Source organism: Uloborus diversus, chromosome 1, assembly GCF_026930045.1.
Source record: "Uloborus diversus isolate 005 chromosome 1, Udiv.v.3.1, whole genome shotgun sequence".
NCBI lineage: Eukaryota > Metazoa > Arthropoda > Arachnida > Araneae > Uloboridae > Uloborus > Uloborus diversus.
The window spans coordinates 46,789,132-46,815,719 of NC_072731.1; the positions used below are offsets into that span (position 1 = coordinate 46,789,132).

A 26,588-nucleotide genomic window follows, 5' to 3' on the forward strand; every position below is an offset into this window, starting at 1 on the left:
CTTGTGTGAGCCCCATTGTAGGCCTACCCGGAGTTCATTTCCATACTGAACTTATGTCCGTCACTAACAAAAACACAGATGCTCCAGATTATTTAAGACAGTTGGCTCTAGAAGTTATAGTGCCATCCCGAGTGATGCCATTTTGATTTACACAGATGGCAGTAAAGATGAATTGAATAACACTGGGAGTGGTGTCTTTATCGAAAGTCTTTCTGTTCAGCTTTCCAGACGCAACCCGGATAACTGTTCGGTATTCAGAAGTGAATTAATTGCCATAAATAAAGGATTAAATACCATCCTTCACGACACTAAATATGGTGACACTTGGATCCTTACTGATAGTCGGAGCTCGATTCAATACCTACAGAACTGGAGCAGTGCGTGCGACCTTGTGGGTATTCAGATTATCACCCATCTCAAAAACCTAACCAAGGGAATGGAAGTCCACTTTCAATGGATTCCCTCTCAAGTAAACATCCATGGCAATGAAGCCGCAGACATCTTGGCTAAAAGAGGTTGTTTAGAGTTGCCCAACATGGACTTCACATTAACTTATAAGGAAATTTTCTCTATGAAGAAACAAGGAGACAGGCAAGTCTGGATCACCCCTCCCGCCCATCCCTGGTACTGCAGGAAGATCCCGGGAGGCTCGTTAGATTTCGAGGGTGACAGACATGATCAAACGGTGGGGTTCACTCTGGCAGATGTATGTGCTAGCCCACTAATGGTGCTTGACTTCGCTAGGGTTCATGGCATCATGAATCTGATCTAGCTGATGCTGGATCAATGAAGGATTGAAAACAACAACAACAACAAATGATGTAAGAATAATTTTGTGTTAAATGTGACTGCGAAAAGTAGACCTTTGGCTCCGCCTTGTTTCAGAAGTGTCCATTTTTATGAAGGGATGATACGGACAGGAAAGTTGAAAAACGAAATTTGCTAGTTGCGTTTTGGTTTTACTTCTTTCAGCAGCCATTGGTCATATTCGACCAAGCCTCCTATAATTAATTTCAATAAAAAATTGGCGAGAGTAGGCAAAGCTTGTCATTTATATTTTTTTCTCCGACTCAATGCAGCTATTGCTGAAACTTAAACATTTCAGATCTAAATAATTACATAACGAAAATATACTAGGAGGACGCTTAACTCGAAAATATAGCAAGCTTCTTTTTTCCTTCTCTACTTATTTTCAAGAACGGACTAGATTTTTTAAATGATTAACAAGTATCATTCGTTCACGGTCGGACTATACTTATGCCAACAAAATAAAATTATCAGTAACTTAGCTTCAGTAATGCACCACTAGAATTGTGCATTCTAGTAGAATGGGTGACCATAAACGTAAAACGTATCAACGAAAATATATTTATATATCTCACATGGATAATTTTAATTTCCTGGATGTTTAAAGCAGTAACTATTAATGCAGGCATTCTGCTTCCTCTGTGTAAAATAAACGTTTTAAATGTGTCCTTTATTTCCTGAAACTGTGTTCTGTTTGTTGGAAATATTCTCAACTAAAAAAAAAGGAATGCGTGAACTATTTTTATTATTTTTTTTATTTTAATATTTAATAAAATTATAGTCTTCTATTTCTATGTAAGGGAACCTATATTGTTTAGACTGCATGGTTTTAAGCACACAAGACTGAGTTCAGCAGTTTGCGTCTATGGTAAACCTCTTTAATCCTAACATTCAAATTATTTTGCTTTTAGGTTAAACACTTGAGTAGTTGAAGTATTTTCATATTTTTTTCACATTTTTAAAGACCTGATACAGTTTTAAGAGAGTGTTCTAGTATAGAAATTCATAAAAATAGATTTTTTTCCTTCATATATTTAGAGTTTAGACCTTTAAGTATAAGTTTCTAAGAGGATTTATGGAAATTCAAATTATTTTTGGAGTTACAGTTAATTTTTCTGGAATAAACTCTTTTGCTGAAATGAGACTGCAAACTTTACAAGCGTTTTTCTCAAAACTAGTTTTTTCGATACGGTTGACAAGATATCTCAAGTTATGATACACCGATTTACTTGAAATTTGGTAGACTTTCTTAGTACTATGGAAATTATACATACGAAGGGGTTTCTAAAATTTTTGATTTTTATTACTTAAAAAAAAATATATCAAATTTCAAAAGAGGAGCCAAAAATGAACTTTTTTTTTTTTACACAAGGACGTCTTTTTGTGGATTTTTTTTTAAATTGGAGACAATTTAACATCCAGACAGTTTTACATCCTTGTTTAATAAGAATAACCTTGACTTTATGTTTCAAATCACCTGGAGGATTGGAATCACGTCAATCAGGATTCACCCCCCTTTTTTTTAGAGTCTCCACCTTGCCAGCCGCCTTCCAACTACATTTTTGAATTTTTTTCATCTACTATGCATTTTTATATTTTTAAAGTATCAATAAAAAACTGATAAAAATGGAAAGTGAAATTAGCTGCTGTTTTTTTTTTTTTTTTTTTTTTTTTTCATAAAACCACCTTAAACTTAAGCATCTATACTAGAATATCCCCTTAAGTTAATGTTTTATATGTGAAAGAAAACAAAAACTTATTTTTTCCACTTTTTAATGAAGAAATCAAATTAAATCACCAACTTTAAAGATCCGTCTCGCTTTTAACAAAGAAACAAATAAAACATTGTATGAATATATCAATTTTTCGGTCGTAAAAAGTTTTAAAAATTGTACTGTGGGGAACAGTATACGAAACTATTTAGCTGAATGAGTTTCTGACAGTCAATGCCTGACGTATGTTAAAATTGCTGTTTATCGGTGTAACGAAGTTTAATAGAAAATGTCATTTCGTTTTTATCCTCCGTTTTCACTTTTTCATAGTTAAATGACAGTTTTGACAATTATTCTTAACTTGATATCGTTTCGCGCTGCTTATAATTGACGTCTTCTTTATTTTTCTTTGTTTAATCTGTTATAGATAAACTTTAGTTTCGAAAGAAATGATTTATTTTAAAATTAAAATAATTGTAGTCATTTAGTTTTTATGCTTATGCCATCGAAGATATTTCTGAATGTGATGTGGAGTTTTTCTTGAACTATATAATATGTTACCCTGTTAAGAAGTTAGTGTTTAATGTAGGCGAATATGAGGCAAAGTAAAGACTTAGTTAAGTACTTAAAATAACTTACATTTAACAAACTGAACAAATTGGAGATTTGTTCCAAAAAAAGTACACAAATAAAACTTGCAATTATATACAGTAAAACCTGTAAAGTTGACCACCCATGTAAGTCAACCACCTGTCTAAGTTGACCGCTATTTTCAAGCACATAATTAATCTATGTCATGTAAGTCAACCTTTATAAGTTGACCACCTATTTAAGTTGACCACTAAAGTAGTACACCGCAAGTGGTCAACTTACGCAGGTTTCACTGTATTATATTTCACCTTTAGCTGTATATGTGTACCTTTAAATTAGGGGAAAAGGGGAAGGGGTGTTCTCTGTTTTTTTGTATGAGGCAACATGAATAATATTTTTTTTTCTAACGAAAAATTATCATTTTTAAAAACTAAAATGATTTTTATCCAACGAATGAATAAAGATACGGATAAATTAATAAATACTGATACGATAATATATTAAAAAGTAAATAAAGTAATTAACATATGATGAAAAATGAGTAAATAAAATAGTTATTAGATGCGGAAGAAAAATGAATGAAGTAAAAACTGCATTGATAAGTGATAGAACGTAAATAAATGAATATATTTAATGATGACCTCAGTAATGAAACAAAATGAATGAATAAGGTAGAGTAAAGAACTCATACTATAATGGTCCATTTTTTTTGTCCCCGTGCAGTTGAAAAATTGTATTGAATATTAAATATTTAAAAATGCGTAATTTTTACCAAAAAACGTACCACACTGGATATCAATGGCATTTAATTAATACTTAAAATGTTAGTTACAAAAGATTACCACTTTATTAGTAACAAAAAAAAAAAAAAAAAAAAAAAAAAAAACAGCCTCAAAATATTACAATATAATTTTAATTCTTGAAAATGACTTCCATTTTTTTCCTTGATATTTAGTAATACATATTTTTTGACTGGAATCAACACTATGCATAAGACGTAGTCAAATCTTGATAGATAGGTGTCGCTTTAAACTAGGGATGTGTCGTTCTGGAACGAACGGGTCAAAAGAACGAATCTTTAAAATGAACGGATCCGTTCGTTCACGTAAAAAATGAACGACTGTTATTTTGAACGATGAGCAGTTTGGAACAATGTACTGTTGCACTTGTGATAAATCTGCGTTTTTAAAAGAAAAATATATTCACAAATTTGTAATTTTTTAACTATCAATCAATCTGAAATTTCCTTTTTTTTTTTGTGCGTACAATATATTCATTTCGAACCATTTTACTTACCTTATTTTTCTTACCCGTTGCAGTTCATTTTCAATTTTAAAATGTATCCATTAGTAATGTTTTGTGTAACTTGTTTAGGCTACTAACAAAATGTTTGGATTTTACACTTCCAGTCCCACGCACCCTTCCGTGTTAAAATTCTTCTCATGTTTCTCTGTCTTTTTTTTATTTTTAATTTTATTGGCGACTTTCAAGTCGCATATTTAACATTCAGTATCCAGAGATTTTTAATAAGGATTATTACTGTCTATATTTTCCCCATCTAAAAAACTGTCGCGTTTTTTTTTTTTTTCTGTTCTCATCGGTACTGTGGAATAATTTTGAAGCTACCTAATAGTTAGGTGAGACTATATATATATATCATATATAGTGAGCCTATATAGTAAATGGCTCTAACCATTTGGATGTAAATTTGGATTTAATTGTAGTTTTGCATTCTAAGTTCAGATACATCAGTGTTTTTCTGTAAAAAAAAAAAAAAAAAAAAAAAAAAAAAACCGCGATTTTTTACAAAACAAAAATAGTTTTTAATGTTTTGTCTAATTAAGTTATGCCTTAAGAAAACTGTGAATTGGAACATAATTCAGAAGATTTGCAATCATAACAATAAAAATGTGTCTCTTCTCGATTTAAAATTTCCAACTTGGTTAGGGTAGCCAGGCTTGGCTGGATTAGCCATTTTGGCTCATTTCAGTCACACTTTGGTAAAAACAAAGTCATAAGCATTATGTAAGCCACTGTTAGGTGTTCTTTTTTTTTAAAGAGAAACTATTGATTTACTGACTTAGTTTATTTTATTTATTTATTTTCTTTTTTACTTCAAATAGTTTCATATGTTTTTTTAAATCACGCATCTAAATTTTATTTCGAAAAAAAAAAAAAAAAAAAACATATGTCTTGAGACTGTTTCGAAATTATTGGAGTGGTTTGTGGATCATCAGTTTTTACGGATATCATGCTGTATGTAGTGTTTTCTGACGCAAAGTGACCAACTAAACTAAAAGTTACTTATTCCGAAAGAAAATCTCGATTCGGTTAAAATTGTCAATCGCAACATAGAATAGAAGGAAGTATATGGTTCAGAGTCGATTTCACCAAAGTAAACAAAAATGTATCAGAGAGTTTAAAGCAAAATATTGATGTAATTGCATTTAGAATCTTCTTTGTTTGGTATTTCAGTGTTATAAGAAGCTCGCGGCGCATTTTCACTCCAATCATTTTTTTCATATTTACTGTCGCTATGTTTGGTCTAAGAAACCACTTTTTTTGGCAATAACGTGCGTTGCAGGCAATCAGCTCAAAGTTTCCCTAGGTGGATGTCTGTGTGGGGGGGGGATGTCTATATTCAGTTGTTGGCTTCTTATAGCTGAAATGATTATATTACTAATGAAGTAATTACATGTATATCTCTCGTTTCTCGGGAGCATATCCAACGACTAGCAATGACAATAATATTTTGTTAAATTGGTGCTTTTCAAGTATATGTGAAAAAGTATAAAACCTTAGAAAAATACGAGTTGACAAAAAAAAAAAAAAAAAAATATATATATATATATATATATATATATATATATATATATATATATATATATATATATATATATATATATATATATATATATATATATATATATATATATATATATATATATATATATATAGATATATTAAAGCCGAGCGAGACTCAGTCATCCGGATACTCGAATTTAAAGTCAGCACATTTGTTTATAAAACATAAAGAGCTAACTGATTTAAAAAATAGACTAATTAATTGCGATCCTAAAAATAACTTTTTAAAGTTATACTTATCCTGTTAAAATAGAAAATCTAAGCCAGCACACGAGTCAAGAAATTATAAATAAATATATGATTAAATGCTTTACCCGCTTTGCCCGAAGGTACTTTTTTGTTTCAATAACTGTAACCTTAAATTTAAAAAAGAAACAAACGAAATGACTATCGTAGTTTGTAGGTGAATGGTGTCAGAATAACGTAATATTATTGACAAGCAACAAAATAAGCTGGTCTTCGACTAATCACAAGTTACAAAGTTTAATTTTTTTATATATATATGTATCATTTTTTAATTTTAAGCCTGGTTGCGCCATGCCGCTTCACTGCTGTTTCGCAGGAACTGATTAAAATTCGGGGGTGTTTACATAAACGCGACATACGTATGCATCGCCGTTTATAAAGCATGAGGGGGGCATACGAAGGCCTACCCGCTTTGGGTCACCCTCCCCTAACTGTTCTTTGAAATTGCAACAAATATTTAATGGAAATTTAGTTTCTATGACTGCGGGAAAATATCAAATTTTGATCAGTAAAAGAGGAACTAATATAATTTGATTTTAGAAACATATTTTTTTTTCGAAACAGTACAGCATTAAACAACGTTGATAAAGTACAAATGAAAAAAAAAATAAATAAATAAATAAATAAATAAATAAATAAAATAAAATAAAATAAAATAAAATCAAATAAAATAAAATAAATAATAATAAATAATTCTAAATAAAGACACTTGTTTCAGAGTTTCACTGCACTAAATCGTTGATTTGCACTCAACTAACGTTGTTCTCTACTGTTATTGTTCATATTTTTGTTTTGTTTTGCACTGTCCATTTAGTTGTTCAGCTGATAATTTTTTGAACTTCACTGCAACATCACTGTATGTATTTGGACTTTCACCTCTTTGTACCAACATTTGAGGAATAACAGCATCCAAAATCAAATAAATTTGGCCCCTGACATATATACTTCAGACACTCGTATAAACTGCTTCGACTTATAACTACCTATTAATTCATTGTCCTTGCAAATTTTGTTAGGTTGAATATTTATCCGTCACTAAATCCAGCACATGTGTAATTTTGAATAATGATTTGCACAAGCAAATTAAAATTCACATTAGCTTAATTAAACTGCTTTGAGTTTGTGACGACAGTGTTCAGTATTGTCGTTGATTCGTGTTCTTATACGATTAAATTTTATTTATTGGAACTGAGTGATTTTATTCGAGTTGAGAAAAAGGACAGACCACAATTAATAAATGTTATTCTATGGTCTTTGTTCAGAAATTGAAGTTGTTTAGTGCTATGATAGAGAAGTATTCCGTTGTTTAATGCTAAATTAAATTTGGTGGCTATTGGAAAAATTTCGTTTTGTCAGTTGAAACCCGCGTCTTCTTGTTTTCCAATCTCAACAACAATAATACTTGATACTAGCCATTTTAAGGGAGAATAACTCTACTTCCTGCATTTGTATGTTTGATACATGCATTATCTTATTAGTTCAAGACGCTGAGCAGGCCGGTAATAATAGTAAAAGAGTAAAATTGTTTATTTTGTTACTAATAAACAAAATAAAAATTAAAACAATTGTCTAAACTTTCGTTTTGTTAAAAAGTAATAAGATATACAATATGTTAATTTCCGAAGTCTTACCGATTTTTTTTTTTTTTTTTTTTTGTGAGTTTTGTTTTAAGTGAATGTTTTTTTTTTTTTTTAATAAAACTGCAGTTTAAGATCACCTGTTTATTTTTTAATTAGGCTACAAATGGTGAAAAACAAAATTGTGCATTATAGTGTATTATATTTACCTTGACAACGGCTCAAAAAGTGAAGAAATATATGTAGTTACAAAATTAATCAATTATATGTTAATCGAAACGCGAAGTTTTCCAACTTTAAGACATTCGGAATCTATTGAAAGCGAAGAATAGATTCAATTTCCAATAAGGAAGCTTTATGAATTCTCTCACCACTAGCTATTAGATAGGCTTTCATACGGAATCTCGGTCTTGTCTAATTTCAAATTTCAGTGGACGGATGTTTTGATGCAGGGATCGTTATTGTTAATTAAGATCACTTCACACAATGCAATTCTCACGCGGAAATAGGAATTTGAATAACGTCCAGTTCACTCTTATGTTCTGGTTTTACCTGAATTTGTTCTCGATATTCTAACTTTCCAAATAATAAGCAATGATAACGATGTATGTACACGACCAATGCTTTGTGCTAAATATATTAAATTAAATTTAATTTTAAGTTTTAGCATATGAGGTCGACATTCCGTTTTTTGACATCATTATTAGCTGATTAAGATTTTATAAATCAAATGACTTAGCAAAATGTTGAGGGATTCGCTTTTTTATTGTTATATTAATGCGCACCGAAATAGCCTATACTAGATGCGTTTTTCATGCATAGTAAGATTTATTTTCACACTAATGTGGTACCAGCACGGCTTTACCCGTAGTAGAAACTTGAAAGGTCGTTTGGTTCACCTGTATATTACAAATAATGGATGGCGAATTTCTCGCCAATTTCCTCGTCCATGTTACGGTTCCTCAATATGATTATTTGGTAATTTATTCGTCCACGTTATGATAATTTGCTCAGTTAAATGTTCTTAAAATTGGAATAAAAAATGAAAAAAAAATCGATTTTTTCAAAAATCGCTTCGAGGTGTACAACCCTACGCTACACACTCATTTTGAGCCAAATTTCATGAAAATCAGACGATCAGTCTAGGCACAATGTGTGTGACAGAAATCCTGACAGAGAGAGATCCAGACAAACAGACTTTCAGCTTCATTATTAGTAAAGAAGAGTAATCTATATGAATTTTAGTTTACGGGTATGTTGGTCATAATTTGAAAAATAAAAAAACAAACAAACATAAAAAAAAAGTTGAGGTAGGGAGAAGTAAAGGGATGTAAGTGGACTTTTTTGAAAGTTCCTTATACAAGGCGTTTAAAATTCAGATCCTAGGTAGGTTTTCATTATTTTTGTTCTAAATCATGTTGTACCACCCACCAGGGCTACTAGTACCATCTCTTGCCCCAAAGTATGGGAGAAGTTCCCCTATTATGTGTAGTGGTAATCTCCAAAGTTTAAATTTTGATATCTACATCCCTTTTCTTCTCACTGCTTCAGTTATAAACATTATATGAAAAAGAAGAAAAAAAACGCATTTCATGTATTTTGGATATGCATCGACATTTAAAAATACAAAGTTTATGCTACTAATATTACTTAACACTGATTTGTTGCACTTAGGCAGAGCTTTAAGGAAGTTTTTTCGTCAGCATTAGAAAATAGCGACGTAGATCAGGAAATAATGGACTTTGAGGAAAAACTGACAAAAACGTTTGGGGACTATGTTCCATTTTGGAGAAAAAGGTGTTAGTACTAAAATTTGACCCATGTGGTTCTCCAGGGAGATTAAAGAAGCTCTAAGTTATAAGCAAGCGGCTTTTCGTGAGTTTAAGGAAACTGGTCAGAGTGCAGATAGGCTCCAGTATTGTAAGGCAAGACGAAATTTTAAGTATTTGGTACGGATTCGGAAAAAGGAATTGGAGCAAAGTCTAGCGGATAACATTGATGGGAATCCTAAAAGATTTTTTGCTTACGCAAATTCTGGGAAAGCACGAAATAGTCCAGTTGGGCCATTGGTTGATGAGCATGGAATTTTAATCCAAAACGATAGGGAGATTGCAAATATTTTTAATAACTTTTTTTTTTCCAGTGTGTTTAACGATAACTGTATCTCAACAGTTAGCACTAGCAAGACACAAGCTATTATGCAACTTGAGGATTTTGCGTTTTCCAGGGAGGAGGTTCGATTTAATTAAAGAAAATAAAGAAACTAAAGCTCCGGGACTAGATAATATTTATCCAAAAATTTTAGTTGAATGTGAGTGGAATTAGTGGATGCTATTTCAAATATTTTCAATGCTTCTTAGAACTCAGGGACAGTGCCAGAGGACTGGAAACTGGCTAACATAATGCCGCTCTTCAAGAAAGGGTCTAAAGGTTATGCTGTGAATTATAGAACTGTAAGTCTGACTTCAGTGGTTTGTAAGATTTTCCAAAATTTGATCAAAATAATTATTTTATGAATTTCTTAGAGACTAATAGTCCGTTGACTAGTTTGCAGTATGGGTTCGTGAATAGTAAATAATGTGTTACTAGTTTATTGCACTTCTACGACAAGATTACCTTGGATTTAGATAACAAAAAGTGTGTGGATGTTGTTTATATTGATTTTCAAAAAGCTTTTGATAAGGTATCGCATGTTGCTCTTCTCAGCAAATTAACTGAAATAGGAATAAGAGGAAAAACTTTAGGTTAGAAATTGACTGACTGGAAGGAAACAAAGAGTAGTTATGAGGGGAATTCATTCTAAATGGAGTAAAGTTTTAAGCGGAGTTCTTTAAGGTTCAGTTTTAGGGCCACTCAGGGGCGGCAAATAGGAGGGGCGAGAGGGGGCGGTCGCACCCCCAAATTTTTTGAGCCGAATGATAAAAAATAGGTAAATTCAACTTTTGTAAATCGCAAACCAATGTTCATTTTAAAAAATCTCTCTAGTTTTCAGAAATAGTTGATGACATTTCCAGGCACGAGCAAGTGTTTTCAGTTATTTCTAAGATGTCTTATGTAGGGTGTTTTATAGAAAATGAATTAAAATTTTGTCATAAATTTTAATTCATTTTTTAATAAGTTATCATTTTTTAAACACTATTTTTTTAATATTAGACCCCTTTTATGACCACCTCCTATTAACCAGTATGTGTTTTGTACCATACTGAAGAAACTCATATTTAAGAAACTCGACCCCCCAAAAGAAGTGCTGAAATGTCGCCCCTGGGGCCACTCTTGTTTATTATTTTCATGAATGACATTCATGAGAAAATTTCTGGAAGAATGAATTGTTTTGCTGATGATGAAAAAGTTATGGGGGTTGCAGAAAATGAGGAACAGTTAAAACAGCCTCAAGAGAATTTAAATTATATTACTAAATGGGCGGCTAAATGGGGTATGGCATTTAACGTATGGAAATGTCAATTGTTACACTTAGGACATGAAAATAAGCGTACGAATTATCGTTTACAGGGTTCAATCATTAGGCAGGCAAAAAATGTTAAAGATCCGGGTATCTTAATAAATCAGGACTTCAAGTTTAATCAACAGTGCAGCATTGCAATTAACAAAGCAAACAGAATGGTTGGGTTTATCAATAGATCTATTTCAAACAAATCTAAGAAATTTCTTCTGCCTTTATATAGGAGTTTCGTATGACACCATTTGGAGTATGCTGTGCAGTTTTAGTCACCTTATCTGATGAAAGATATTTGTGTATTGGAAAGGGTTCACAGAAGGGTAACTAGACTAGTAAGGATACTTTCAGATTTAGATTATGATACCAGACTTAATAATCTTAATATGTATAGCCTGGAGCAAAAGAGGATCAGAGGGGGCATGATTCAGTTGTTTAAATTTATCAAAATGAATGATGTTAATGGATTAAATTTTTGCCCCGAAAGCAGGACGAGTGGTCATTGTTTTAAGCTATTCAAATCTCAGGCTATCCTGGAAATAGGAAAAACTACTACTTTAGCACTAGAAAGACGGAGGGGCCTGTGTGGCCCCTCGCATAGTTTGTTGTTTAATAACTCGGATAATGTCTAACGGAACGTAATGTAACTTCCTGACTTTTCATTATATGACACTATTTGAATGCTTGTTTAATCATTTTATCATACGCCTCATAGTACTGTGAATATTGATCCTTATACCTAGAAAGACGGGAGGGGGCCACAGTGGCCTCTAAGCTTTTTTACAATTATTTTTTTCTCCTTTCTCCTAATTGTTCTAGCATAAAAAAAGGCCATTCTGTATAGTTTAACCTGTAACTTCCGCTTTATACAGCCAGTTGGATATCCAAATGCTATAAACAGTACTGACTGCTTACCAGCCTAATGGTAGCCATTGCTCTTGAAAAGAAAAACTGATCCAAGCTTTTGGCCAGTATAGAGAGCAACACTACAAATAATTGCATACTAAGTTTTTATTTAGTCATGAAAGAAGGTGCATTGGGCATGTGGACACACTCAGGAAGAATTTTTAGAATAATTCACCCCAAAAATGGGTAGGGGCCACACTGGCCCCTTCAGTCTTTCTAGGTATACAGAAAATGTCAGTCGTTCTAGTGTTAGTAGGTTTGTGGGCACTTACCGGAAGAAGTGGTAATTGAGGCCATTGATCTTCATTAAGGACTAATAAATTGAGTAGCACCAGCCTTTCTGGGCCAAGAGCCTGTTGCTGCTCGTCACATTTGTATTTGTATTAATATAGACAGTTACACTTGTCGCTTATCGTTTTAATATTTATTTTATCTCGGAGAGTTTTCATGTCTCAGACTTTGTTCCTTGTCCCTTCACCCAGGGGAGGCAAATAGGAGAGGAGAGAGGGGAAGGATGCACCCTCAAATTTTTCACACAGTATAATAAAAAAACGGGTAACTTAGAAAATCACTTGCCTGAATTTTCAGAAGGAAAGAAAAAAAAACTGATGGAAAATAATTGTTCGCCTTAAGGGGACCGTGGACCTTCGAAATAGCTCAAATCGGTCAAAAATATGATTTTTTTATTTCGTGGAAGTAACAATATATGCAGTGTGCTGAATCGTATGAAAAAAAAAACCTCTTGTTGATCTGATGTTTTATCGCGAAGGTATATGCGTTTAAAAAAAAAAAAGTAAACAGAGCGTGTTTTCGATAAAAATGGCTGTAAAACATGTAAACAAAGTCGAAAAACTAAATAAAACTAATTGTCAAACATGTAAACTAAGTTTCAATAAATTCTTACATTGGTATTAATGTCAAATATTTAGTCATCATGAAAATATCTTTCGGGAGGTATTAAAATACGAAGATCATGAAATGTAGGTGAAATTAGACTTTAACGTCATTTATCTCGGATTGGAAAATTCGATGCGACACAGATTGAAAAAAGCTGCATGCGACTTAATTTTTGTTCGATATGCTTCAAATTTCAGAATATGCAACTCTGGTAGTAGTTTGATAAAAATAGGTATGCATTAAGGTTTAATAGAATTTTATGTTGCTTAAAAATATTAAAGTTTTGATTTTTATGTAATTATTCGCAAAAAAAAAACTATTGCTTTACGCGAAAAAAAATACTGTGCAGTTAATAATGGACCGATCCTTAAATGGATCCCCAAAGTTCTTGGCAATGTTCTGTTGTCTGATAAAATGCAAATTGTTTGAGAAAAAAGCAAAAATTGAGTCGCATGGAGCATTTTAAAATTTTTATTTTAAATTTCAAAATTTTTAATTTTAGTTAAATTTTTATATTGTTGCATCTTTTTGCTTGATATTTTGCATGCTAATAAACTTGCTAACTTTTGTGCCCAGTTTCATATTTCAAAATTAATAAATAAAAAAAAAGCTTTCAAGGTCCACGGTTTCCTTAACTGAAGAAGTAATATCTTCATATGGGCTAAATATTTCAAAATTGTGTACTCTATGTTATGCCAGTGAATCTTGTATGAGATGCTTGTACAGTATTGAGACTGCGCAATTTTTACGCGTCAACTCCATGTCATTTTACATAAATTTTATGCTCATAATATAACTTAATATATAGCTGGTGTACTAAAAACACATTTTAGCAACTCGGTGGATTATATGCTTTTCTAGAAATTTTTTGTAAAGCTATGCTATTTTTAAAAAAACATCTCACATCAAAAAATACCTTCACATCAACAAATATAATCTTGAGGTTGAGGCTCTGTACTTGACATTCTCTGAGTGACACAAGATGGTATTCAAGAGTTACTGGAATGCGACCTTTTCAATGATAGTAAATTTGATGTCATTTTATTATGTATGACTTTTGTTTAAATTTGTGTTTACTTATTTGTACTGCGGAGCGATTTTTGAACAATGCTGCACTCTATCATAAAAATTTCAATCCGCTAATCTTGGATTGACATTTGAAACTCTTAGTAATTTTTGCAAAATGCATTCTTGAATCAAGTGTGGAACTTTGTGACAGAACTTTCCATAACAGTTTTAACAATGTGCCATTAAATCAATATTTTGAATAAAATGATCAATTCAGTTTCTCTAGAAATTGAGACAGGATTTAAAGAGATATATTCATCATTGGTTTTAAGTTTAATATTATGTAGATTGAAGAATAACAAGAAAAATATTACACTTATAAGTAAAATTTACAGCATGAGGGAAGATGAATTGTTTTGTGAATTGCGACTATACCTTTTAATGACGCAAAATAAATTCTAGCCCTGTTTAAAAATCTTTCTTGGTTGTTTTAAAGAGAGGAATCTGAAGCAGTGGTTGGAAAAACTACTTTTTTTTGTAGCGAACTACAACTACAACTATACTTTATTACAAATGTAGTTAACTACAACTACAACTATACTTTATTACAAATGTAGTTAACTACAACTACAACTATACTTTATTACAAATGTAGTTAACTACAACTACAACTACTTTTTTCAAAACGTAGCAGCTACAAACTATTTTTGAAAAGTAGTCGCTACTTCGCTACTTTTTAAAAAATAAATAAGTGAAAAGCATACACATGCACACCGTTTGAAGATTAAACAAAAAAAAATCAAAAAGTGGTTTATACTAATAAATTGGCTCATTTTTGAACATGGAATATTACTAAGACTTATTTATTCTTTCATTCCTTTACTGAGCCAATTTATCATTCCAAACATTTTTTACAATTTTGACGGATATTCGCTGCGAGAAAGGATTGAAAAAGTTGAAGGACTTTCACCTTCATGTTTTTAATCCTTTCCTGACAGTGAATATTTCGTTCAAGAAGTGCAAAGAAAGACATACATATATGTACATAAAATGGATTTAGGATGGTGAAAAACATCTTTTAAACAAAGAAGAAAAAATTTAATTTTCATTATAGGAATTGATTTTATAGGAGATTATATTTTGTAGGAACTAGTTAATTGATTTTGAACTGCAAGCTAGTGGTTGGGACCTGGACACCATCTCCTTTCTTACGATACTGATAAAATGAAATAAGAGCAGTTTTCAATTTTACCGAATGACCTCAAAAACTAACAATATTTAATAATTGACTTTTAGTTTGTTGATATTATCAACGCTCAATTAGTAAAAAAGGAAAATAAAGAAATAATGAAAATATCCCAAACGGCACTAGTATTTATAATCAAATATTAATAAATATCCGAAATGTGAAACGTAACTGAACGCTTACTTTACTTCAATGTGCAATTTTAAACTACAGTGGACTCGCGCTCCGACTTACGCGAAATGGCTAAATAGAGAGCTTTTCTCGAGTAACGAATTTTGTAGCTTATGCGAATACCTCATCCCCCAACACGAAAGTTTTCGGAAGGGAATCGCAAGACTTAGGTATCACCTTTTTTATTGGGAACTAAATATTAGTTTCGTAAATTCCCTTTCCCTTTACCATCACTGAAAGTAAAAGTAGCCGGCACTGTACTAGTCGACACATTGCTTTGTTAATTTGCAAATCGCCACTCCGCATCTTTTTCATTTTGAATATGAAGTTGATGAAGCATAATTTCTCATAAGCGGGCTGTCAATCTAAATTTTTAAAATGGAAGTAAAATGGAAAGTTTCAGGTAACTAAAGAAATTTAAAGAGTTTCGATATGCTTGAACAACTAAAAAGTGTGTCGAATATAATTACTGTATTTACTGTACAGTATTATTGTAGTACTGCATTTTATTATCGCTACATACTATGTCTACCGTCTGTTTAATTTTATGCCTTGCTCTTCCATTGATTTTGGGCATTTTGACCATATTTTTATTCAATAACAGAGCAGTGAAATTTCAGTTCTCTATGTTTAAATTCAGTAATAGGAAGTTATGAAATGGGTTAAAACATTTTGAAGGATGTTTTCAAATGTCTAAAGTAATTCGTATGTTCAAAAACATCTTATAGATACCCTTTTCCACAAAGCAAAAATTCAACCTGCGCGAGAAGTTTTGGAACTCATCCCTCACGTTAGCTGAGATTGTAAGCCGGCCAAGGCAGTTCAATATTATCCTCTTACATAACATTTGCAGTAGCTTCCATATTAGGAGGATATTGGCACAATAATCTCATTGACGTCTAAAATGTTCATCCACGGGACAATCTCTGCTGACAGAAAACACAAACGCGTTAATCGCTTTTTCTTTTTTTTCTTCTAATCCATGCTCTACTCAAGGCAAATATTGGGGAAATGCGAACATTTCGATGCCAAACAAACTAATGGTGTCAAACAGATAGAAAGTATGGCGTCAAAATATGTCTGATGTCAACTCGTATTTTTCAGAGTCTTACGAGTCTGATTTGATGCAAGTTTTACTCGCGTTAGATTTAAACTAGTTAAATTGTTTGAAACCACATTTTTTTTTGAAACTTTATTTAAAAGTAGTTTTTTGAAATCGCTACAAACTACTTTTTTTTGTAGCGAACTACTCGCTACTCCACTTTTTTTTTTTTAAAGTAGTACGCTACACTACAAACTACTAAAAAAATATAGCTACTACAGTAGTGTCGATACTTGTAGCGCGCTACTTCCAACCACTGATCTGAAGTAAATGTGTTTCTTAACATAACTTTTTTGCTTCCGTTGTTTTTTGAATGTTTCAATTAGGTCAGTCGTTTGAAAGATGACTTTTGTAATTAAATTGAAAAGCCAACGTAAATAAAACACAAATTAACGAAATACAGCACATAGCTATTTCAAGTCTACAATGGAGTCTTTCCATCAGTGAAAACAACCAGAAAGCCGTGGCAGAACTGAAGGTCAACCACTTTTGACATCTTTACCTTTGAAGCGCAATGAGGCAAGCAAGACCTTCATTTCCAACTATACTGACAATAAAGTAAAACTCTGGATATTGATTAAATATAATTACAATATTTTCTGTTCCTCCTGACTCCAAAAGTAGCAGATTAAATCTTGATTAAAAAATAAAAACTAGTCCCGAGATATTTTCTGATATAACTTTACACAGAATAAATTTAAAGCTTCGTCCACAAAACTTTTAAATGTTCTTAACAAACCTGTTTATTCTTGACATTGAAATCATTTTATTATCACTTCTTACTGACCACTATGTACTTTATATCATACTGAGGAAATTCATGTTCAAGAAACTCGACACAGTCATATTTTGAAACTCAAGTGTGTTATAAAATGAACATACAAATAATTACGTGCTTTTTTTCATAAAAACTACATAAATTTTTTTTGAACATGTTATTAGTAGAACACACGAAGTCAAAGTATTGAAGAATGCGAATTAACTTAAGGACGCAGGTGGGATTGGCATGATTAGTTACTTTTAAAACCAGTAACTTTCAATTCATATAGGACCATCGAAGCTTATTCTTAACATGCTTTTGAGTATTGGCTTGTAACTGCGACAAAGTAAGCCTCACGTCAGTTTCAGTTCATCTTAGCCGACTTAATAATGCTTTTTATATAAGGATGCTGAAAATTCAGATTCACAGTGCGGAAGAAAACGCTGGTCTGCACTAGATTAAAACAGCAAAGCCCCCTAAAGGGGAGATATGTCTAAAATGTTCACATATATGTCAGCAGTATTGACTAAATTATCTTTTAGTTAATATTTTTCTTGTTATTCTTCTTAAATCCCCCCCCCCCGGATAAAAACACACCAGTTTTTTTGTATTGGTTGTTCATACATTCCATAGCTAATAAGGCATTTAACCTTATAATGCTTTGTTTTATTTGATTTTAATAATATGATATTCACCTTTTTATACATGTTTTAATGCCATGTAAGGAATCTTTATCAGTCAATACTATTAAAAGAAAGAAATGTTAGCCTTCTCTTTAGCTTTTTCGGAAACAAACAGTCAAAATACATTTCAAATCAAGTTTTACCTAGTGTATAAATTATATATGTTTCCTTATTTGTTTTTTCTCAAAACCTTATCCTCATATATATAATAGTGAATTCACTGAGTAAGTAACGCTGATGTCATCAACAATGAAACACGCGCCACAGCATGATAGTTAGATATGTTTTTATACTGTTTGACATGGCAGTGAAATGCTTATTTTGGAAAGCCTGAACTTGATATAGTAATTTAACAATTTTACTGGTAAGACTAATTTTAGAAGAATAAAGAAACGAGAAAGTGGTCAGCAATGAACACTATCTACTGGAGTTTAGGGTTAATCCACTGAAGTTAGGGTTAAAATTTCAACTATCAAAATATCATTACACTGGTAATTGCTTCGTGTAAGACATTTTCACCCGTCATACCTTGACGGGCGATTTTCTAGTTGTACGAGTACATATTGTTTTAGACTTTTGAGAAGCATTCACTAATATTATAATTTATATAACTTAACTATTTATACTAGGCTTCCCATGTATTTTTTTAACATTGTTGTTTCAATTGAAAAAAAAGAGGGAGGGGGGAGATAAAAGTTTACAATTTTACCCCGCTTGATCTTGTGTTGATTGCCTAATTTTAGATTTGGGAGCATTATGCAATATATAAGAAAAAATAAAAACGGAAGCCGTGAGAAACTTCTATGTCTTTTTTTCTAAGTATCCATTGATTATGTATGCAATTCCAATAATTATCCGTTTGAATTAAATAAAAAGAGAACGTAAAATCAAGTAATGAAGTTTCCAGAGGTACTAGTTTAATTTTACAATAGTTGGTGGTCAGCGACTGGAATTTTTGAAACTTCATCTGCATAATTTAAGAATTTTCTTGCTTCCAGAAACCAGTAATTCAGAACGGTGCTCACTCATTAGCTTGTCTTTTTTGCTCTCGCCGAATTTAAGTTTTATTCTGATTCTTTCTTTTTCCTTTATTCCTCACAAAGTTGATTACGTTCAAAAAGTTTTTTTTTTTCTTTTTCTTTTTCGAGAGCTAAAGAATAATATAATGCTGATGCTTTAGGAAGTGTAAATGCTTTCATGCTTTCATTCTGGAGAAGGAGTTCTGAAGAAAATGCGCTCAATTTTATCTGAGATTGTTTTTCAAATGCCTTTGTTTTGTTCGAAGTTTATCACTTCTTCTGTCTATTCTCATTACATCTTTCCGCTTTTCATTTCAGCAATTTTATAAATATATCTTTCAGTTTGTGGGATGTTTTAGTGGGAAGAAGTAGATTTGTTATATTTTATCAATCATATGAACCGAAAAAAGGAGGCGAAAACAGCTTCTGAATTATTTTAAGGAACTAAAATGAGGAGATAAAATTTCGAACTGAAAAAAAAAAAAACTCCACATCACCATTACTGGCATTATAACAATGTAAAAAACTTTTGTTGAATCATTTCTTGTGCAGTTCATATAATGACGGATAAAAGTATTGTTATGCTAAAAAGTTAGTTTTTACGGCATTTTAGTAAGTTTGGAAACTAATGCACTAACAAATGAATAACTAAAAATATTTTTTGGAAATTCAAAATTTTAAGTCGATGTAAGTTAAATCTACAGTGCCACAATATAGCACAAAATTTGTAATTCTCCTCAAGAAAAAAAAATCTGGTCCTAGATTAGGTTTAAACTTTAAACGTGTCGACGAACAATTTATTTTATGTATCTACCTATGTTGCTTGACGTTGCACTCCGAAAAAAAACTTTTGTCCAGTGATACATGTTTAACAATGCGTCTTAAATAAAAAGGAAAACACTGTGTAAATATTCCCATTAACGTGTAGAAAACAGGTATGTTATGCGTCAAAAACTAAAGTTCAGTCTTTAGACTTTTAAAATGTTATTTTTTTTTTAAATTTCAGTCACCTAACCGCAAACGATTCGTTTCATGGAATTCCGGTTTTGTAGCAAGGAGGGAGAAATAGGGAATTATCCCATCAACATACTTTTTAAGCCACCAAAAGAATTTTGCTTTATAATTTTATTTCATTTATTTTTCGGAGTGGAACCACATTTATAGCCTTATTCTTTCATAAGCCCCATTATCTGAAAATATGTTCACCTGGTTTAAAAAGTTTAAAAAAAAATAATAATAAAATAAAACTAAACAGAAAGTGTTTCAAGTTGCATGCAAGTCAAATCGCAAATTTTCAGTAAAGAAACTTCCCGTAGTTTCCAGTAAAACCTTTTATTGGATGTCTTTCCATCTAGAAGCTCACACCTTTGAATTGAAAAAGGGGCTTCTTGAAACCCTGAAACATGTGTATTCTGTAACCAGCTTATTTGTGCTAAACAACGTTGGATATTTCCAGTTAAACCTACAAATGGTCCGTTCAACATTCGTTTTAAAAAGTCCTATACAATTTTTACAGTGAAATTTCAAACGATTTAATTGTACCACTCAAAAGACGGAAGATTTCCTTATACCTAGAAATGCTGCATAGGTCAGTGTGGCACTTTCTGAGTTATTTAAAATTGTAAAGAAGATTGCAAATTAAAAACCAGAGTAAACAGCATTTTTCTTGCTTCAACGAGTAGCGAAATTGAAAAATTACGCTGGCCCCTTAAGGACCACACAAGTCCAACCCATCTTTTCAGAATTTCACAGTCCTTGGCTTTTGGGCATTCAAATAGGGTCAAATTGTGACAAAACTTCATTACGTCCAGTTATTTAACTATCCGGTTTATTGAACAACAGGCTATGCAAAGGTCACTTAGGTTCTTTTCGTTCTTCTGGTGTGAAAACAAGACTGACGTCGTCGGAAAAATGTAGCCAGCCTGTTTTTGTGACACATCATATTCGGAAAGTACTTGTCGGAAATATATACATAGAGTAAAATTATGTTAACGAAAGACATTTTTAGTCCTGATTTGATTACCTTGCTTGAATTTCATTACAACGAGATTGCCATTACAAGGAACTCAATTTGCAGTTCCTTGAAGTTCTTTCTAACGTGATTTCAATGTATTGCCATTGAGTAGCGTACGCTGCTGTTAAATAAGTCATTTTTCACTCTTTAGAAAAAAATAAAACATATAAATGAAAAATAAGAGCATTGCGATAAAAAAATCTTCAATATGATCGCGTGATTGCACTACTAAAAAAGTTCCGAAATGTGCAAATTACTTCCCATTGCTCATTTATTTTGCTTTCTGAAATTTGAATTATTTTAAAAAGAAAAAAAAAGGAAGACATGCATTAAAAATAGTAATTAAGTTCTAATAATGACAATTTATCTACTTGTGGGATATATAGGAGTATCAGTAATTTCCTCCCGTTTTCATCAGTTTAAAGCAATCAACATCATGCTTGTTTTATCTTGTTTTTCATCCAGATTACGTCATGAATCTTTCGCAGGGATTCAAGTTTTTGAGCTTCTACTCTGAAACAAGAACAAAAAAAGAAAAAAAAAAAACTTTCGAATTTTCAAAATTATTTCGAATTTTAGAAGTTTTGAATTCAAATTATGTTTTTCGCAATCACGAGTTGCGACAGGACCCTACTCGTTGGTTACTAACCTACCCACTTTTTTCTAGAAACGGCTCTTGTCCCTCTTCTTGCGAGTATACAGTTATGCATGTGTATGTGCAGGTCTGTGGGTGTGCGTAGACCTGTGTGTATGCACGTTGGCGTGTGTGGGTGTGTATGAGCGTGCGTGTGTGTTGGACATGGACGCCACCGACCAGGAGCAGCGGCTCTCGGGAGACAGTGCTCAGAACCGGAGGAGCCGTGCCTGCAAAGGACGGTCGGGTTGAAAAAGGAGCCGGACATCAAAGACGGTCAAACGAGGACCATTAGCAACCGTGATTGCTCAAAAAAAAAAATGTCATCTTAAAATTTGTATTTTTTTTCTAAAATTGCAAACATTTTATTTAGTCATTAGCTAGTATAAATTTTCCTTTTAGTTTGCATTTTGTTTTTAGTACGGAAACAAATGTGAAGCACAACGTCTTTAATTTACATTTGCGTTTTAATCCGTACATAAAAAATTGTGAATAAACTATAATTACTCGCAAAACAAATAAAACTTGTTATGCTCACAAAACACGCAGTATTTAATGATTGGTTGAACTGGTATAGAAATATCTCCAAACAGAAAATGTGTGCGGAAAATTATTTATCTATCGTGCTTTTTTTAAATATTCATATTTTATGATTAATTTACATAAATACTAAACGAAATTTTCAAAAAAAAAAAAAAAAAAAGAGGAGTTTTATTGAAATATAATTTCTATTAGATAATTACCACAATTAGAATACATGTATTACATGAGATAAAAATAAGTTTACTCGAGATTATAATATATTTTGATCCAGCATTACCTTATTGTCTACCCAAAGTGTTTCTTAGCCTTCACACTTTTTAGTTCTTCCGCTTCCTAGCTCTAATTTTCCTCCAAGAACAACGCCTATTATCTTTAGAAATCGTTTATCAGATTCGTGCTAATTAGAAAACTGTCCATGAATAAATATTGTCTTGAATACTTTATTCAAATTGGATTAGTTTATAGCCGAGAAAATTAGAGTTGTTTACATCTATTGTTTGACTTATAGTTCTAATGCATAATGCAGGTAATTTATAACATATTATGTTATTGTTATAAAACCTTGCGTTTGAAATGAATACTTATTTGATAACTGTAAAAGCACTTACTTTGCTCATTCTAAGTTAGTCTTTTGTTTTTAAATCTATAATTACTAGGAATCGTTTTCAAAGACAAACAAATGAACTACCTCCACAGCATAATAGTAGAATAGTATTGCACACATATTGAACGTGCATTGTGCACATTGTATACGTATGCGTGCACGTGTATTTTTAAATATACGTAGTTTTCAAATTCAGTGCATTATTCCTACTTTTAAAAAGCGTATAATGTTACAAAACATTTTAAACCCCTACGTAGGAAACAAATTAAGAATCATTTATTTTCCTTCGCAACGATTCTGGTTATTTTACTAATCGAAGTATGTTTACAGTTCATATTCCAATAATGGATAATTGTATTATGTGTTTGTAAATAAAAAAAATATTGATTTTGCATGATTCGTACTCTCCACAAACGCATGGTAAACTGGAAAGTAAATTGAGTGCAATAACTCTGAACGTGAAATATGCGCTAAAATTATATTAGTTATGTTTTGCTGATTTCTACGATTCTTGCGTTACACAGAGGGCACATATGGGATAGCGGATCATTTAATTGGCCAAAAAAAGTGTCGCGAAGAGCAAAATGTTGGGAAACACTGTTCTTGAGCATTAAGAAAAGATATACGGAAAAAAAGTCGTTTACAAAGTGATATTACATCAAATGATGTTAAAATAAAAGCTGAAATTCATAAGATTATTTGAATATTTCATGCATGAAAACTTTGACGGCAGGAATACCAACGTGGACGAACCATTTCGCAGCATGCAACAAAAATTTTTCCGGGATATTTTTAGGAGTAATTTTTTTCTTTTTCAAGTCGCCCACAGCAATTCGAAAGGAGAGTAATTTTACTTGCGGGTGAATGAACACCATTTTCTAACAATTTTTTTTATAGATAATATGAATTTAATAGCTAATTTATTTATCTAAAGGAGTAGCTGCAACATGTAAAAAGTAAAGCGTAACAGTTCGTGTTTTTCTGAAATATATTTCAGTAATGTTTAAATAAATAAATGAGATGCAAAAACGATGAATGTTTGTTTGAAAATTTCAATAATTATCATTTATAAAAACATGAGCGTGGGTTCATATTAAAATCGCAGAGCACATCCTTATTTTTACCAATAAATAATGAGGCAACTAACAAAGCAAGCTTATTTTCATTGTGTTCTTACGTGCATCTTAATGTTAAACTGAATGTGAGATAATGTTCGTACCATTTATATGGAAGGAAAAAGAATATATTTACTTTCAGTATTTCTCGTGTTTTAATGAATCCATCTATCCTATTTTCTTTTTTTTATGTTTTTAGACTTTGATATTGGCTGAACAAATATCCACTCAAATTAGTAAGCATTAAATGTATTGTGTTTTTATTTAGTTTTCTTAAAGCAAACTTTTTCGTCGATACTCATAAAACCTAAATTTAAATATTCAAAGAAGTCCATGCTAAAATATATGTATAACAATATTTTCTACAAACTTAATTAGTAAGTTATTATTATTTATTTAGTTTTAAACTCAGTTTATTACAAAAAGTTAGATTAGCACCTAAATATTTACAGTCACAGCTCTTAAATAGCAAAGTTCAGTTTTGCTGTATATAACATGTCTTTAGCCATTGAAGATCTAAGTCAGAATTTTCTTAGGTGTTTCATAAATAGTTGTATTGTTCAAATTAACTTAAAATAATATTATGTGTGATTAGATTGTTTTGAAAACGACTAATTTTTTTTTAAAAATGAAAACAAAAACTTTTATGGATTATTTTATAAACTTATCACCACAAACGAGTTTTAAGAGAAAAAAAGTAACTAAATTTATCTGTATTTGAATTGCTAAAAGCTTAAGTTTTGGACAATTTTGAGTAATTACGGTCATTTATCTTTTAATAATAAAACATTATATTTTATCAAAGAGGTTGTTTCTAATTATTGACGTTCTACTTCTTCAAAACACCTTCATTCGAAAATAACGTACAGTACATTATTATAGCGTAAATGAATTTCATCACAGTTCATTTTCAGTTCGGAGAGTTAAAGGTTTTTTTTACATACATACCTTTACAATTTTTAAACAGCTCTTCTTGGACTAGTCGATAAAGACTTAATTTGTTGGTGTTTCTTAGCTTTGTTAATTTTGGGGTAATTTAGTTGTACTTTGAGGCATAATAACGCAGGAGATAAACAAATATTTAAAATAACGTAATACAAATGAATTTGAAGTGCTAGTCAAGCTAATAACATGTGTGTACAACAGTTATTGAGCTGTCAATAAAGTTGTAAAAAAAATTTTAGGTATCTCAAGTTCTAAACAAATGAAGTTATCATAACTATGTTTATTTATCAAAAGGTTCAAAAATAAGTGACAATTATATTTTCATCGTTAGTGCCCTTAAAACAATATTTATATATTTTTAGAAAATATGGGTCAGTAAAAAAAATAGTTTGGAAGAAAATAATAGAAATTATCTTTAATATACTGAACTGTCTTTCAGTGTGATACAGTTAATTGTAATTATTTTTTTTATTGCGCATGCTGATTTATTTATTTTTTTTTTTTTTGGAAGACGCGTTTTAATTGTTGACTTATTAGTAAATTAGAAACCTCAAATCTGAAGTAATTTTGACGATTATTTCATTAGTGTTGTGAAATAGAATCTAGTATATCATATTACTAAAAGCGGCTCAACAACTCATGAGGGCCTAAGTCTACTGAAATGCTAAGCATGAATCGTCATTTTTATAGTGATTTATTTAAGAATGTGATAGATGATGGCTGCAGTTCAAAGAGATAAACTATAAACACTTTAAACTTTTCGATGTGACTGTCACTAATATTTAAGAGTACATAATATATATAACTTTCATGTTTTATCGTTAGTATCTACAAAAATGTGTAATAGAAATATCTTACCACCTTGCACAATTCCTATGGATACCAGCAACGTCAGTCCAAAAAGTCCACTTTGACGAAGTCCAAAATCAAGAACCATATTTAAGATCCTTTTGTTATTTTCAATTAGATCCCATGGAAATCAAATGTGTCCATTTTTACGAAAGTATCTTCATTTTAGTTAATATTAGTCTTCCAAAAACATGATCCAATGCGTAATTAAATCTCTCACTTTTACACTTTTAACCGTTCATTCAACTTGTTTAGTAACGATTTCACATTAGAAGAAATATATTTGAAAAATGATCAACTTATTTACATATTGCTGTGTAGTTATTATGATAAATATTGAAATATTGTCTGAATATTCATCTTCTGGGACTTTATCTCTGCAAATTCAATTTCTTCAAGCGAGTTATATTTCTGACATAACACGAGAAATCCTTCTTGTCTCCCGGCCTTATGCTATACCATATTTTATTAACGGTAGGCTCCCGCCATAAAAATGTTACTCCGAGATAAAACTAACTCGCACTTCCCAGTCCCAAAGGCGGAGCGCGCAAACGGTTTGAAGTGAAGTGATATGCTGTGAATGTCCCCAGTTGTTGGGGGAGCGTTAAGAAACGCAACCGGATGGTTCGATGAAGACTATCGGGTGAAAGGCGATGCTGCGAATGCACGTGCTTATATGTTCGGAGTGGGGATGTAGAGTCTGCGCAATGGAAGTAGCTTCGTTCTTTTCTGTCTCTGCCACTAAGCGTGGATGCGTTCTTGGGGAGAGTTCCTTTTTCCCAGAGAATATTTTTGTCATTTTAGATATTCTAATTTCTTCTCTCCAAATATTACATTTCT

At 31.5% G+C, this 26,588-nt stretch overlaps 1 protein-coding gene across 1 annotated transcript in view; it reads right to left on the reverse strand.

Moving 5' to 3' along the window:
- LOC129234403 (lachesin-like) overlaps positions 1-25,836 on the reverse strand; it is a 123,177-nt gene extending 97,341 nt beyond the window's left edge. The window contains exon 1 of the mRNA XM_054868398.1: positions 25,761-25,836. Coding sequence (XP_054724373.1) covers positions 25,761-25,836 — 76 coding nt within the window. The remainder of the gene's footprint in view (positions 1-25,760) is intronic.
- Positions 25,837-26,588: the final 752 nt, after the last annotated feature.